Source organism: Haliotis asinina, chromosome 10 (assembly GCF_037392515.1).
Source record: "Haliotis asinina isolate JCU_RB_2024 chromosome 10, JCU_Hal_asi_v2, whole genome shotgun sequence".
NCBI classification, from domain to species: domain Eukaryota; kingdom Metazoa; phylum Mollusca; class Gastropoda; order Lepetellida; family Haliotidae; genus Haliotis; species Haliotis asinina.
Genome location: NC_090289.1, coordinates 37,262,662 through 37,276,956, shown reverse-complemented (window position 1 = coordinate 37,276,956; position 14,295 = coordinate 37,262,662). Strand labels below are relative to the sequence as shown.

The 14,295-nt window shown below is 38.1% G+C and overlaps 1 protein-coding gene across 1 annotated transcript in view; it reads right to left on the bottom strand.

Moving 5' to 3' along the window:
- LOC137298485 (titin-like) overlaps positions 1-14,295 on the bottom strand; it is a 446,086-nt gene that overhangs the window by 415,866 nt on the left and 15,925 nt on the right. Inside the window, exons 2-12 of the mRNA XM_067830773.1 lie at positions 8,884-9,041; positions 8,434-8,496; positions 7,014-7,128; positions 5,930-6,020; positions 5,254-5,352; positions 4,908-5,021; positions 2,403-2,583; positions 1,756-1,982; positions 1,214-1,336; positions 704-895; positions 92-206 (exon numbers count right to left, since the gene is read on the bottom strand). Coding sequence (XP_067686874.1) covers positions 92-206; positions 704-895; positions 1,214-1,336; positions 1,756-1,982; positions 2,403-2,583; positions 4,908-5,021; positions 5,254-5,352; positions 5,930-6,020; positions 7,014-7,128; positions 8,434-8,496; positions 8,884-9,034 — 1,471 coding nt within the window. The 5' untranslated portion in view covers positions 9,035-9,041. The remainder of the gene's footprint in view (positions 1-91; positions 207-703; positions 896-1,213; positions 1,337-1,755; positions 1,983-2,402; positions 2,584-4,907; positions 5,022-5,253; positions 5,353-5,929; positions 6,021-7,013; positions 7,129-8,433; positions 8,497-8,883; positions 9,042-14,295) is intronic.

Sequence of the window (14,295 nt, the reverse complement as noted above, 5' to 3'; positions counted from 1 at the left end):
CTCCATTCAAGACTTTGGCAGTGTGCTCTTCCCTCATAATGTGAAATCCTTGACCCAACTTGGTAACTTGGTGCAATGAACAATAACTTACCAATCCCTTCACACTGTTCATGGAGGTTCTTGAGGGCCTCCTCTGCACTCTCCACATCTTCAGCAACTACATCAGTACACAGCAGCTCCAACAGGTTGTCCAAGCGCCGTGAAAACTACATTTGGAAACAGATCCATTTCACTGTATAGCTTTTAAAGGCACAAATAAGCAGTGACTACAGTTAATGAAAGTCCGTTTTAGTGAGAGAATAAATATGTCATGGCATGTATCATCCAATCTGCAGTAACCACATCATAGACAAGCACTGGCTGCACTGTTGGTTCAAAATAACCATCAGCATGAATGAATACCTTGGATGTTACACTGACGTGTACATGTACCAACTGCATGGAATAGCATTGTAAAGTTAAATAAGCTTTTCAAAGCATCACTTCAGAGGCAAAGCTTTGATAAAACCTGGCAATATACCAAGTTACAAAGGGATTGCAAACAAAAGTTAGTTCCTGAATGTGATGTCAGCAAAGTGACAATGACTTTCTTGTTCTCATAAAAGTCAATGTCTCGGGTCAGCAGGAACATAACTTGAAAGCTGACCCTGGCTTACCCTGGAAGCTCCAAGACAATTTGCAAGGGACCTTGCTCTGAGCTTACCTCCTCTGCAAGTCGGTGGAACCTGACGGAGGTGATGAGAAGGACTCGTCTCCTCTCCAACCGACTGGCCAGACTCCGACACACCGTGTCCATGTAGTCCCGCTGGGCTCGGATGTCGGCCATCAGGGAGCCTCCATCCTGCATCATCTCCTCTGCCTCATGACGAAGCTCAGCATACTGTCCATATGTGTCCTAGGCAACACAGTCATACAGATCTTAGACCCTAAAAATTTCTTTCAGCTGTGGCAGACTTGGTCAAAAATATAATGTGTTTTTGGTGGTAATGGATGCCAAGAAAATTCACAATAAACAATGTCATGGAGATGCAACTCTTAAATTTTCATGAATCAAAATAAACAGCACCCTAAAAAGTGATGCAAGTTAATTAGACATTGCGATAAACAAAAATCATCAATAATTTTCTGTAACTCTCTCTTTCTCTCTGTGAACCCAGTAGCAAGAGATGACACAATTTACAGATGGAGGTATATTCTGGAAGAAGATACTTACTGTGCATTTGATCTGCAGTTCTTCATGACGTTTCCTGAGTTCCTCTGCAGTCTCATATGAGTCTCCTATATCTGTCTGTGTTGCGAGGAGCTTCTCTCCTGGCCCGAGGACCCAGTCCACCACCTGGAAGGTGTACAAAGTTCACATCAATGTCCAATCACCTTTCCATCTGCTTGAGTGAAAGTCTATTACAAACTTGATCAATAACAAAACATCAATACCCTATAAAAACTATTTATGTTTGCATGTGGAGTGAGTGAGTGAGTGAGTTTAGTTTCATACCACACATTTAGAAATATTCCAGTTATATGGCAGCAGTTTATAATAATCAAGTCTGGACCAGACAATCCAGTGATCTATATAGAACTACTTGATTGGGATACAATGACATGAGTCAACCAAGTCAGCCAGCTTGACCACCTGATCCCGTTATTGCCTCTTACAACAAACATGGGTTATTGAAGATCAATTCTAGCCTGAATCTTTATTGGTGTGACAGTATGAAAAGAAGAGCATCCCTGACGCTGGATGAGTGTACTTACAGACTTGACTTTCCTCTTCCACTCGCTGTACTTCATGCTGAGGTTGAGGTACTTGTCCCGATCATCCAGGAAATCCTGCAGCTTCTCCACACGGTTCTCCAGATACTGGATCACTCGCTTTGTCTGTTTCTGAGCCTCCAGGTTGTCCAGAGTTGGGATGACCTCGTCCTCCGACCGGAAGCCACTCTGACTGCTGTCATACTGCAGCCGATTCAGTAGGTCTTTACCTGGAAGGGATGTGGTAATGTGGTTTATACAAGCGTAGCAGGCAATAATATTACTGTTACCATTTACTTGTAGTGGAGCTGACATCAGTGGGTAATATGAAAACGGAAATCACTGACCTTCTCAAATTAATATCATTAACTGTTACAGACACTAAAAATCGATCAGTAACAGATGTGAATGTCTCTACAGAAACTGATATCATTTGCTGTTACAAGAAGTGGCAAAATTGCAGACACCAATAGCTGCAAAAAAACCCACTAACCTCTATCACCTCGAATATTGCTGTCAAAGACATACATATCAACACCATTGAAAACTGCCACACAAAGTGATACAGAGGGAGCACTATTACTGAAACTGCAACAATATCCAACAAGTGCACTCAGTGTCATCTCAGTACAGAATCCTGTAGAACCCACCAGAGCTTATGACTTGTTGTGGAGTGGCCATGATAGATTCCTGGAAGTAGCGATGCTGACGGAGGGCCTCAATGGGGCTCATTTGGGGATCCTGGTGGGAGTATGTCTGCTGGATGCGCACCTCCTCCTGGTCCAGATGCTGCACCACATCCTGGCAGTCCCGAAGGAACCGCTCCAAGTCCTGCACAACAACAGATGTTTTAAAACATCTTTTACCTTTTCCTCAAGACTGTTGAAACATGTCACCTACAATTAACCCTGTGAAAGCGGTTGGATATAAAAGTGAATGCAGCTGGCTTAACATGTACCGAACATAAGCTTGGGGTTAAGAGATAAAGCTTCATACAGCAGCATATTACACAAAATGGAAAATCTGTGTCTCTAACAGATATTTGAAGAGGACTAACACTTTGACACTTCAGTCAATAGAGATGATTACAAGATGTGCCTTTAAACATGTTTTCACAATTCATATCTTCCTACTATTATATTTGTTTCCCATTTGTTTCCAATTAAGTTAAACTTATGCATAGCTCAAGATGAGGTACATATTTGCATATTTTACTAAATACATATCACATTCACTCAATTAATTGCAAATATGGGAGTACAAAGATGCATGAATTACTTAAAACCCAACAGGTCTATAATACCTTGCGTACTTTACTCAATGAACTAAACTGGCATGTGTATGATAAGTAATTGTGAAGCCCAAACTCTACAACAGCCTTAGCAAATGTTAAGTCACGCCTATATATACATAAACTATTATAGCCATAGCCACTGTCTGGAGTTGAAAGTAGTAGTCATGTGACTTCTGTCTTGCCTGTTAAAAAATGGCTGCCAACCATTTGGGAATGTAAGAATTACTAAAAGCTTGGGTCTATCGAGAAGCATTTATATTTACATACAGTCATCTCCAATAACACGCTTCGCGATACCACGGATTCGGTTAAACCATGGGGTAATCCATGGCTCCCATAAAAAGGTTGCACTGTGATCACACCCCTTCATGACATCGAAAATAGCTCATCAACAAATCCGCTGCTGCGCTCTTATAACTTACGTAAACTAGTGAAATTCAGTGCGGATGGCAACTGACAGTGTTTATCGTACATATCCATTGTGTTTCACATGCTTAAAACATGCAGGGTTTTCTCAATAATAATCATACCAACATCGTAGCAGTAACTTATGAAAGACAAGACATGCTATCAGTCGAGTACTTACAATGTTCGCTGTGATGCAACACACTGTGCTTTAGCGCAGTAAGACACAGTCATCCCAGTATGTATGGTGTCAGAAACCACATTATATTTTATTAAATTCAATCCCAATTTTATTTATTAAAACTGTTGACAGAAACAACGGCAACACCGTGAGAGCATTACCTCATTCCATACACGTACAACTTCCGCTTACCTCATTCGTGAGGGTCTGTTTTTCGCGCCTACCCCGATAGCACCAATTTCACATTATTCTTAGCAGTCACCAACAGATTACAGTCTCGTAATTCATGGACTCCAAGACCCGCGTTATTGACTCATTGAAGTCAGTTTCAACAATTAACAGGGGCAAAATTTTGTTTATTTACAATCAAAGTTGCAACTATCGCGGGAAGTCAGCGGTGACTTGTCAAACTGTCTCCTACGTAAATTGTATCAAGACAGGTAACGGCCTGTGTTCATTGTTATGTTAAATATGTTTGCAGAAAACTCGCATTATATACTAGCCAGATAGCAATGTAAAATAATCTGTTACAATGACAGCTTAATATGTAAATATTTTGATAATGGAATAGATAGATGTAATATTATCGGGTCGTTTTTACCTGAATCACCGGTACATTGGACCAAAACATCTGTGCACAGCTGATCGCTATTTCCGGCTTAGTTGAAAAACAACAAAGACATATATTCACGTGAATATACGTCTTTGATAATAGGTAGTGATTTTTTATTGCAAAGTTTCCTGTACATATATATATTTTCATTTTCAAAGTTTGTTTATTTTCACCTTCAACGATATGATGTATTTTTACCTATCCCAATTCACAAAACAGTTTCGTTATGTCCTTGGAATATACGATCTAACTCGGCTTTGTTCCACATTATGTAATAGGTACAATATCGTGGGGGGTCATCCGTGGACCCCAAGACCCGCGTTATGGCGAGGGATGACTGTATTTAGTGTTCATTGCCCAAAAAGGAAAAGACACTCTGTGTAAAAGTACATAATATATTAAACCAGTGATAGTATACAAAATGCTAGTTACTCCTCAAAAAATGCTATTATTCATACATAAACAGATTTTGGAGTAAATACCTAATTGCTTGAAAAATTATGTGGAGCTCAGCTTATGGAAAGTACAAGATCTTTCACATACATTAGATTTCACATAATCTAAACTCGTCGGGTCGGTGGAATAAATGTTTTATGCTGCACTGACCATTTATCAGGAAATACATTGATCAAACTGATAAGTGGCAATTATGTGATACTGACCAGTCTGTTCTGCAGCCATGTTTTCTGGTTGTATGGTAGAAAGCCTCCAATGTCAGTTGTCAACTGGGCTCTGTCTATGTACTCATGAAGTTTGGGCACCGAAACAAATGCAGGCTGAAACATGAAGTTTTCATTGTCAAAACTGTATTGGAAATGAACAATGTTGGTAAACAGTTAGCAATATTTCTAGGTCAAGGTCACTGCCATGGTCATGTGCCTGGTCAAGGTCATGGTCAATGAAAATGGTCATTATTTCAAATTCAGCTGTTTCTGAGGTGTACGCTAATTATGGACCAGCATGGCAACATGCTACCTGAATGTGCCCTAAATATGATATGTCTCTCACCTCAATGTTGACGGAGGGCCTCTCTCTCCTCAGACTGTTCCGCCGGTCATACTCTGCCTGGATGACAAATACCTGCTTCAGGTACTCCCCCAGGGATTGCTGACAACACAAAAATAAGGCATAGCAACACAAGACTATAACATCTCAAGACCCTCTTCAAACCCAAGAGTTTAAAGACTATGAACCAAACAATTGTTTGAAACAGACGTATCTTCATCTTGATAAGTTAAATATCAGTTAACACTGATAAGTAGGATATGTAGAAATGAACTAGCAAGCCTAAACATGGTAGGTTGTGAAACATCAAAGACAGGAAGGTGTTGCCCCAGATCTTTTATGGATAACTCTTCTTTTAATTCTTTGACACACAATGTTTCAGGGTCATTTCAGACAAAGAATTAATAGAAGATTTATCCAAAGAAGATCTTGGTCATACATAACAACTTCTGAATGCCGCTAAAAGACATCAGGAAGGTGCTGGTTTGAGACAATCAGGCTGAACTGCAAACTTATGACAGGTACTTCACGGTCCAAAACATGAAAATACAAACTCTTCTTGTGTGATTGGTTTCTGGCTATAATGATCCACTTTTCCAATCCATCCCAAATAAGTGAAGACGTTGCCATTTTATATTTAATAAATACACGTTTGCTTATACTCCAGCCTCACACTGACCTTGAGACACCCTAGAACAGTGACTAGATTAGACCAGGACCCATCACGACTGTCAATCACAATACTGAAACCACGCCTTTTGTACTCCTCACTGGAACAAAGGTGCAACAGGAAGATCAGACATGGTAAAACAAGGCAAAAGTTAAATCAATCTTAAATTTAACAAAAATCACTGATTAAGGGTGTTGGTTTGAAGAATGCTTTGGACAGCATTGCAGCAATGTCAATGGTTAGCATAACAGGAAAACCCAAAGAAATCCTGGGATATTTTAACCTCTGGTGAGGTAAGCATGGCGCTGACCTAGAGGCATATTCTGAGATATAAACATTTCTGACATTTCAAAGAGATGCCATTCTGCACAACGACAATTTTGAAAAAAAAAAAGAAAAAAAAGGAAAACTTTATAACAGTTTTGTTATACTGATCAGAGAAAGACTGATCAATATCAGATTCAGGGGCAAGACTTGGCTAAGGGTGGTGTGAGATGGTGGGGATGAAGCAAGAGTTCCATACCTCTTCAATTCATCACACATTCTGCTGTCAACACTTTCAACCCACATATATGTATATACATTACAAAGTGAGCAAGTATGGTGTTATGGTTTTCTTAGCGCTATTTTATAGTTAACCCTGGCCTTCTGTGTTCTACAAGAAAACTTAAAACAACAAGGTTACCCCTCATCTGATATTAGGTGGATCCTCCCATCCCATCTCCAAAACTAATCCATCCTTGATTTGTTTAACTTACACATTTGCCTATTTGAATTTTACCACTTAATGTTCTCGAATGATTTCCCCTGACAAAATCATAGTGTATAGTTGACAACTTACAATCAACATCTTTGAATGGCATTTAAAAGTGGACTGCATAAGAAAAGCAAGGTTTATGGATATCACCTTTTTGATTGTGAAATGTGTTGATCAATAAAAAGCAGTTCACATCCATATAATTTGCTTTTCTCAAAGATCTCTATGGTTGCTGATGGGCTAGAATTATTTGAACATTTGTGATGTACATGAATGGCTCTCCATAAGTTAAGCTAATGACAAGACACTAGACAACAGCTGTCTTTCAGTCCTCACCTGGGTATCTGAGCTAGGTACTTGAGGCAAGTAGCAATGTCAGTAGGGGAGAAGTCACCCCGCTTTCCATTGGCTGGGAATGTTATGAGTGGTCCTCCTTGAGGGTCGCGACCTCCTGAAAAAGAAATTTTAAAAATCTGAATAAACAAGTAGGAACAAAAATAAAAATATACCTAAGTTCATTTATACTGGAATGTACTAATGGAATGTATACTGGAATGAAACAGAGTTTCAGAGGATCATCTCAAAATATTCAAGAAATTTGAAATAAATTCTATCAGATCACTTGGAGTACAAAGCAAAATCCAACATTTATACAAAGGCAACTCATAAATTTTCTTTAAAATTTTACAATTGTAACAAATGCTCTTGCATTGAGAACTTATTGAATTGTTATGTAAGGGAGGTAACTCTGAATCTCTTCTCTCTCTGTCTCTTACTCTACCAGATTACGCCCAGAATCAATGTAAGAGTTGTTCTTAAATCCTTTCAAAGAGTTTCACAATATTGGTGGTTTGTCGTCAGAAAGGCAATGTACGACTTGAACAAAATTCAGCTGTGTCACAGTCCACCCTCCTTCTCTAACTATACTGGCTTACCAACCAATATATCAAGAGGCCAGTCCATGGTTGAAAATTTATGTCTCATTTGTTAATTCTGAGTGAGTACAGAATTGTCTTTTAAAGGTCATAGTAATAAGCATAAAAAACGGGCTGGTGCAGAGTTACCATATGGGGAATCAAACCCAAGTCTGTGGTTTAACTTGGCTATGCTTCACCCTCATGGCTATGCTACTGCCCACATCCCTCTGAAGTCTCATACATGTATATACATGTTCAGATTAAAGATGCACAAACATCAGTCTAATGAAGTGAATGAATGGATAGAAATGTAGACATGAATTAATGATGAAGTCTTTCACACAATGGTTGTGGTTGATGAGTCTGACTGCATAAGTCTCACAACTGCAGATTCAAGAATGTTGTGATTAATAATGTAGGGGTTAAAAAGACAGCCAATGACAATATAGTGTTAAACAGAGAGCTGATAATAATAAGGTTATACCGTCAGCTAACAGTTATGAAGTTAAATGTCTAATTAATAATCTCTTGCATTCATACAAGATGATGTTCTACATTACTAAGATGTGTAACTGGCTAGCATGAGATTTATTAAAGATGAACATGCCTCAGATTGTCAGTTTTTGTTTTTTTCCATTTTAATGAAACCAAGTGATGTGGATTCTGCACTGACATGCCTTAGATTGTAGATTTCTTAAATTGTAATGAAATCAACTGCACTGCACAAAGGATGATAACGGACAAGCAGATTCAAGTATGACAAAGGGAGGCAACTCTGCACAAAGTATTTCAATGCCAAATGCCAAGGTACCTTTGATGTGACAATTGCTCTTTCTTACCTGACAATATGACAATACCCTTCTGTAGCACATCTAGGATTTTTGTAGCTTCAATTTCTCTTCCTGAAATAAAAGGATATGAAATATATGTGAAGGAAACATTTAAATTCCGCCCCCCCCCCACAATATACATCATTTTCCTCACAATCAAAAGCTCTGGAAGCAAACTATCATGACTTGAAGCAGCTTTCCTCACAACTAACAACACTATAAAACAATGGAAATGTTTTCCAGATCATTTTCAATTATCATTAATAAAACAAACACTCTCAGTAATCATTAAACAGTGTCAAGAAGATCATATCCAATTGTCTATTCATGTCTCATTCTTCAGTAATTCCAAATGTAAAAGAATCAAGATAAGACTTATATAAAATAACAAAGTATTACAATGTGAAACATACATATGCCTCACAGGCACCCCCATGGATAACCAATAAAGCTACTGACCTCCCACCAGGTATCCATATATACTGCTTCCTGTGCTCTGTCGGGACAGGCTGTTCCGGGACGCTCGCACGCTGTCTGGTCGGGACCTGCGGCGGTCACTTTGGATGGACGGATTGGGGGATGGAGGGACATTTGACCGGTAGGTGGCCATACCTCACCTGTGAAAGAAACAAAAGCATGTACATGAAAATGGCATAATGTCAGAAAGTATTCTCTTAACAGGTAAGAACTTTTCAAGTCATCCATTTGACACCACGCAGCACACAGCTGTATGGTGGCAGTCTGTAAATAACCAAGTCTGGACCAGACAATTCAGTGATCATTGCAGCAGTGTAAAACTTAACCATAACTTTATTGTTGAGATTTACCACTAAAATACAAATCTGCTCTACAAAGACAAAACACTATTTTAAAAAATGTAATTAACGAAATTACTAAATCCAAATAAAATTATTGCCATTTGGACTGGCATTTACCAAGGCTCAGGTTCAATATTTTCCTCTGGGTAGAAAGAGGTAAGCCCTACACAAACATTGTGCACTTTGGAAATCCTAAAAGACAATCATTCCATGAAAACAAACATGCTTATCAATAACACAAACGGGACCCTGAACATAAAAACAACCCCTAATTATCCCCTAATGTATTAGCTTACATTGTTTCAACACCTGTGTTGATCGCATAACTGACAGCTGATATTGTCACAAGCAACGCTTTTGTCAAGAAAGTAGCACATATAAACTTCAAAGGTTTACTGAATGACAATGGTCACAAAATGAAAACGGTCAAAAGAAACATGGTCAATGGCCATGCTGACCAGATTAATATCTCTATGAATGGGAGGTGTAGTCAAGTTATGTCAAAGTTGATTAGGGACATACAGAAGGGCTATCTACTCTACACACATAAAAACACACCCAAGATACCAACTCATGGTTTGGAATTACAGGCGTGGATTCGGTGTGGAAGACACATAGTACTCTTCCATGAATCTGTTCTCTGTGAGGCAGCAGGCAAGTCAAGTGGTTAAAGTGTTTGTTCATCAGGCCAAATTCAGAGGTTCAAATCGCAATATGGTCCCATATGGACACTCCATGTGAAGCCAATTTCCCATACCCCTGTACTGATAAGGGAATACTGTTAAAAAGCATCATAAAAGCGTTCTCAATCACTCACTCACAACAATGATCAATGACTACAGGTAATGGGATAACCATAAGAATCTGTTTGTTACCTGACATACCCAGATTTAAGTGACATCCCTGACCAGTAGTTGTTTGACAAATAACTATCTTTTAATCTTGTTTAATGACCTTCATGACCAGATTTATATGAAAAAAATGACCAGTGAATTCTTGGACCAAAATCACATGCAAAAACAATGATGTGATGACATTATAACGGTTGACATCAGTGAAGGTCCCAGGGTAGAATAGGCCTTCAGAAACCCATGCTTGCCATAACAGGCAAGTCGTAAGAGGCGACTAATGGGATCGGGTGGTCAGGCTCACTGACTTGGTTGACACACGTCATCGGTTCCCAGTTGTGCAGATCAATGCTCATGTTGTTGATCAGTGGATTGTCTGGTCCCGACTTGATTATTTACAGACTGCCGCCATATAGCTGGAATATTGCTAAACTCACTCACTGCAACGGTTGAATAAACTCAATAACATCCCAGATGTATAAGGAAACCAGTAATTAATCAAGTCTGAGCCAAACAAGCTAGTGATTGACATAGTGAGCAACAATCCACACTGTCAAGGTATGTACAATGTTAAATTATAATGAACAGGACAAATGAACCCCAAAACTTGAGCCATTTAATTTCTTCTTATACTCAACATCAGTGGCCTGAAGATATATTTAAACATTGAAGTCACTGGCTCTGACGCTCTCTAGGTGATCAGTCATCTGCATACCCTTGGGTAACACAAAACTGCTTAGTGTCAAGATGACATTTGGCCCATTGATCTTTTGCATACTGGAGAAAAATGTCCCAGTACAACCATTTTGCCATCCTTTTTTCACTGTGAAGTGAAACCCTTGTATTTTAGTAAAAGTACTTAAACAGAAATAAAATTATCATCACTGCATTAAGCAAATAACACACAAAAACATACAAAAATGTCAAATATTCAAAACTATATTAATGAATTATAGAATTCTAAATATTATATTCAATTGTTTTAACAATCTTGATTTAATATTTAAAATGCTTATGAAATTAGAGCTTCCAACAGCTGTCTTCTAGCAAATTTAACAGTCTGAGAAAGGACAAAATGAAAGTACAAAAAAAGTAATTTTTGGATTAAAAATACTGATAACTGTCAGCCAAACACAAACATTTTAATACCCATCTGTTCAATACATAACACACTAAACATGTCTGTTTCTACGGCCAGTTATTTACAATGCAGTGAGAAATGCAAATTGAATTAATGGCTACGCATTCCCCACTGTCAGAACTGTTGTTCATGCTCCAATATGTGCACATTACAATTTGTGCAAGCAGTGTATGGATATTGTTTGGATATCCTAGGTAAATATATGTCCAATTTACAAAACATGTGAACTTTGACGCTCTGACTAAACATGGCTGACACGCACAGGGTGACAGAAGCTGAGCTAGGTGGTGACAGGTTACATGGGAAATGTGCACCACCCATAGCTGTGTGAGAAAATACATCCTCATTTGAAATATGCTTCCCTATCTGTTCAATATAGATAAACAAATGACTACAGTGGATGTTATCAAAACTGGCATCTGTCCAATCCGGCAAGTTCTCAACAAAACCCAGTCCCACTCCTGGCTTGTACATATATCATCTGCATTCCGAATGAGTGCCAGCCTCCACTGTATTTACATGCTTGATAATTCTAGAATACGTGTTGATGTGGATGACTGTATTTGATGTGCAGCTCTGTAGGTAACTTGTTTTTGGATTTATTTTGTTTGTATATTGTGAAACTCACCATTTCTCAAGCAAATACAATCAATATGTCAGCCTTTGTAAATAATCACATCTGGACCAGATAATCGAAAGATTGATATATGAGTAAGTGCATAATTAACTTTGATTTTCTGCAGCTTTTCACAATACCGTGGTAAAGAACATCAGATATGAGCTTCACACATTTTTTCCATGTTGGGAATCAAAATCAGACCTTCAGACTGACAATCAACAAAAAAATCCTTTACAAGTACATGATATACCGTGCCGTACCATGTTTTCGGGGGAACCATGTTTTCGGGTATTTCTTTTCCCCGCAATTTCTTGCGTACAGTGAGATGGCAGCGCCACCTTTAGACACTGTCTCATGTGCAGAAGCTTCCGTCACAATCGGAACATAAAATGTTTGAAATGTTCAGCTTTCATGGAAGTTGTGGCCTAATTTCTGTCAAAGTACTAAAATTCTACCATAGAAGGTAATGCACTCTGAGAACCTTCGTAAATGTGATCATAACTTTTGAAATAATTCTGTCCGAGTGAAAAGCCAAACATAAATATCACGTGACTCGAATGGAATGTTTCCGATGTAATAAAAAAAAACATTGAACACCGAATTGGTCATCTCGTACATATATATTTTTCGTACAGCAGAATTTGTACCAGCCATGTGACCTCTGGGCTCATTTAAAATACTACTGCGATGATACTATACTGCGCAGACGTGACATGTTTTAATGTCCCTGCCATGGTGGGCCATGCAGACGAGAAGAATGAATGTACAAATGATTAAATAACTTAACTGCAAATATGTTTATTTTTAACAAATTTGACCAAAAAAAAAATTAAAATAATGAAGAAAAAAATTATCACTTTGCTTGGCTTTTAATTAAAATGATACGTTGTATTTGTTGATTGCTGTGGAGAAGAATGCATCACAGGCGCTTCCATAAAAGGGTGTGACCCTGCACAATAACGAGTAACCCGAAAACATGGTACATCACTTCTAGCGCTCTTGCTTGCAGACAAGATACGAAATGCATGTTGCATTGGAAACCAGCGGACGATAGAACATTCTGACAATAAATTTATATAAGGTGAGGTGACATTTATTTACAGAATTACACTTTTGATAATCTACTGATACGCAATAATGTTCATGAACATATTTAGCACTATTACCCTGAAAACATGTTACACCATGGTAAGCATGTTGATGTTGCTCATCACATATGAATATTTGTTTAATGTCACAAATATCTGCTTGGAAATATTATGAAGAGTAAGCATCTCAGGTATTATTTTGAAAAATATGAATCAATAATTGTTGTTTGATTTCTGAAAACCTGGCTCAAAGTCCTGGTTGATTTTCACATACATTAGATCAACAATGCTTAATTGGACATATGATAACAGTAGGCTGTCTGGCAGTAGGTCTTTCCATGATGTAAATTTATACAATGACACCAACGAAATTTACATAATTTCAACATCATATCAACACCTACTCATATCCCAAATAGAAAATATCTCCTGTGTTATGACTGGACTGATGTTAAAATACACACACTGTATCTAGTGAGGTGTCAAGTGTCAGGCAGGGATCACTTTCATCATGGGTGCAATTTCAACTTGACCTAACAGTACTGTACTAATTTGGGTTGTAGGTTTGTAAGCAAACTCCATTGGGTGCAGTCAGTAGACTTTTACACAGACAAATAATCACCACTTGCTTGTATACATATGCTGTAAACATGTTCGCAAAACATGTCAAATTTTAACAGTGGACCCAATAGTTGATGATAATGTGTTTCACTAACATGGAAACATAAACCATACACTTGTACTCAACAGTCATTGTTTTGTGGGGGCAGTCTGGTAGCCAGGTGGCTAAAGTGTCCATTCATCACCTAGAGGCAAAGGTTTGATTCCCCACATGAAGACAATTTACGAAGTCCATTGCTTTATCACCTGTTGTGATATTGCTGGAACTTTGCTAAAAGCAACATAAAATCATAATCAATGATTTACTCAAGTAAGAAATAAAAAATAAAACCTATCAAACCAAACATATTTTAAAAGTCAACAAATAATATTTAAGTATAGGTGAAAAGAAACAATAAGCAGGTTCAAACAATTAGCAGATAACATGTCCCATATTAAAGAAAGACAATCATCTTGAGCATGGCCTTCTTTCAGTAAATGTCAAATGTCAACAAGCCAAATATGCTCTCAAAAGTAATTAAATAACAGATTATTATAAGGTGAAAAATAAACATAAGCATTGTACTTCAACCAAGCAAGACATATTTCAGCAACAACCTATCTACAACAGCATGGTCAATACTGTCTGGTTTACAAGTCGTAGGTGTTCACATTCTTCCAACAAAGTGCTATCAATGACTAACAACGCGTCCATGCTACACTATCCTGAGTCATCCTGATACTAAACTGTTTCTAA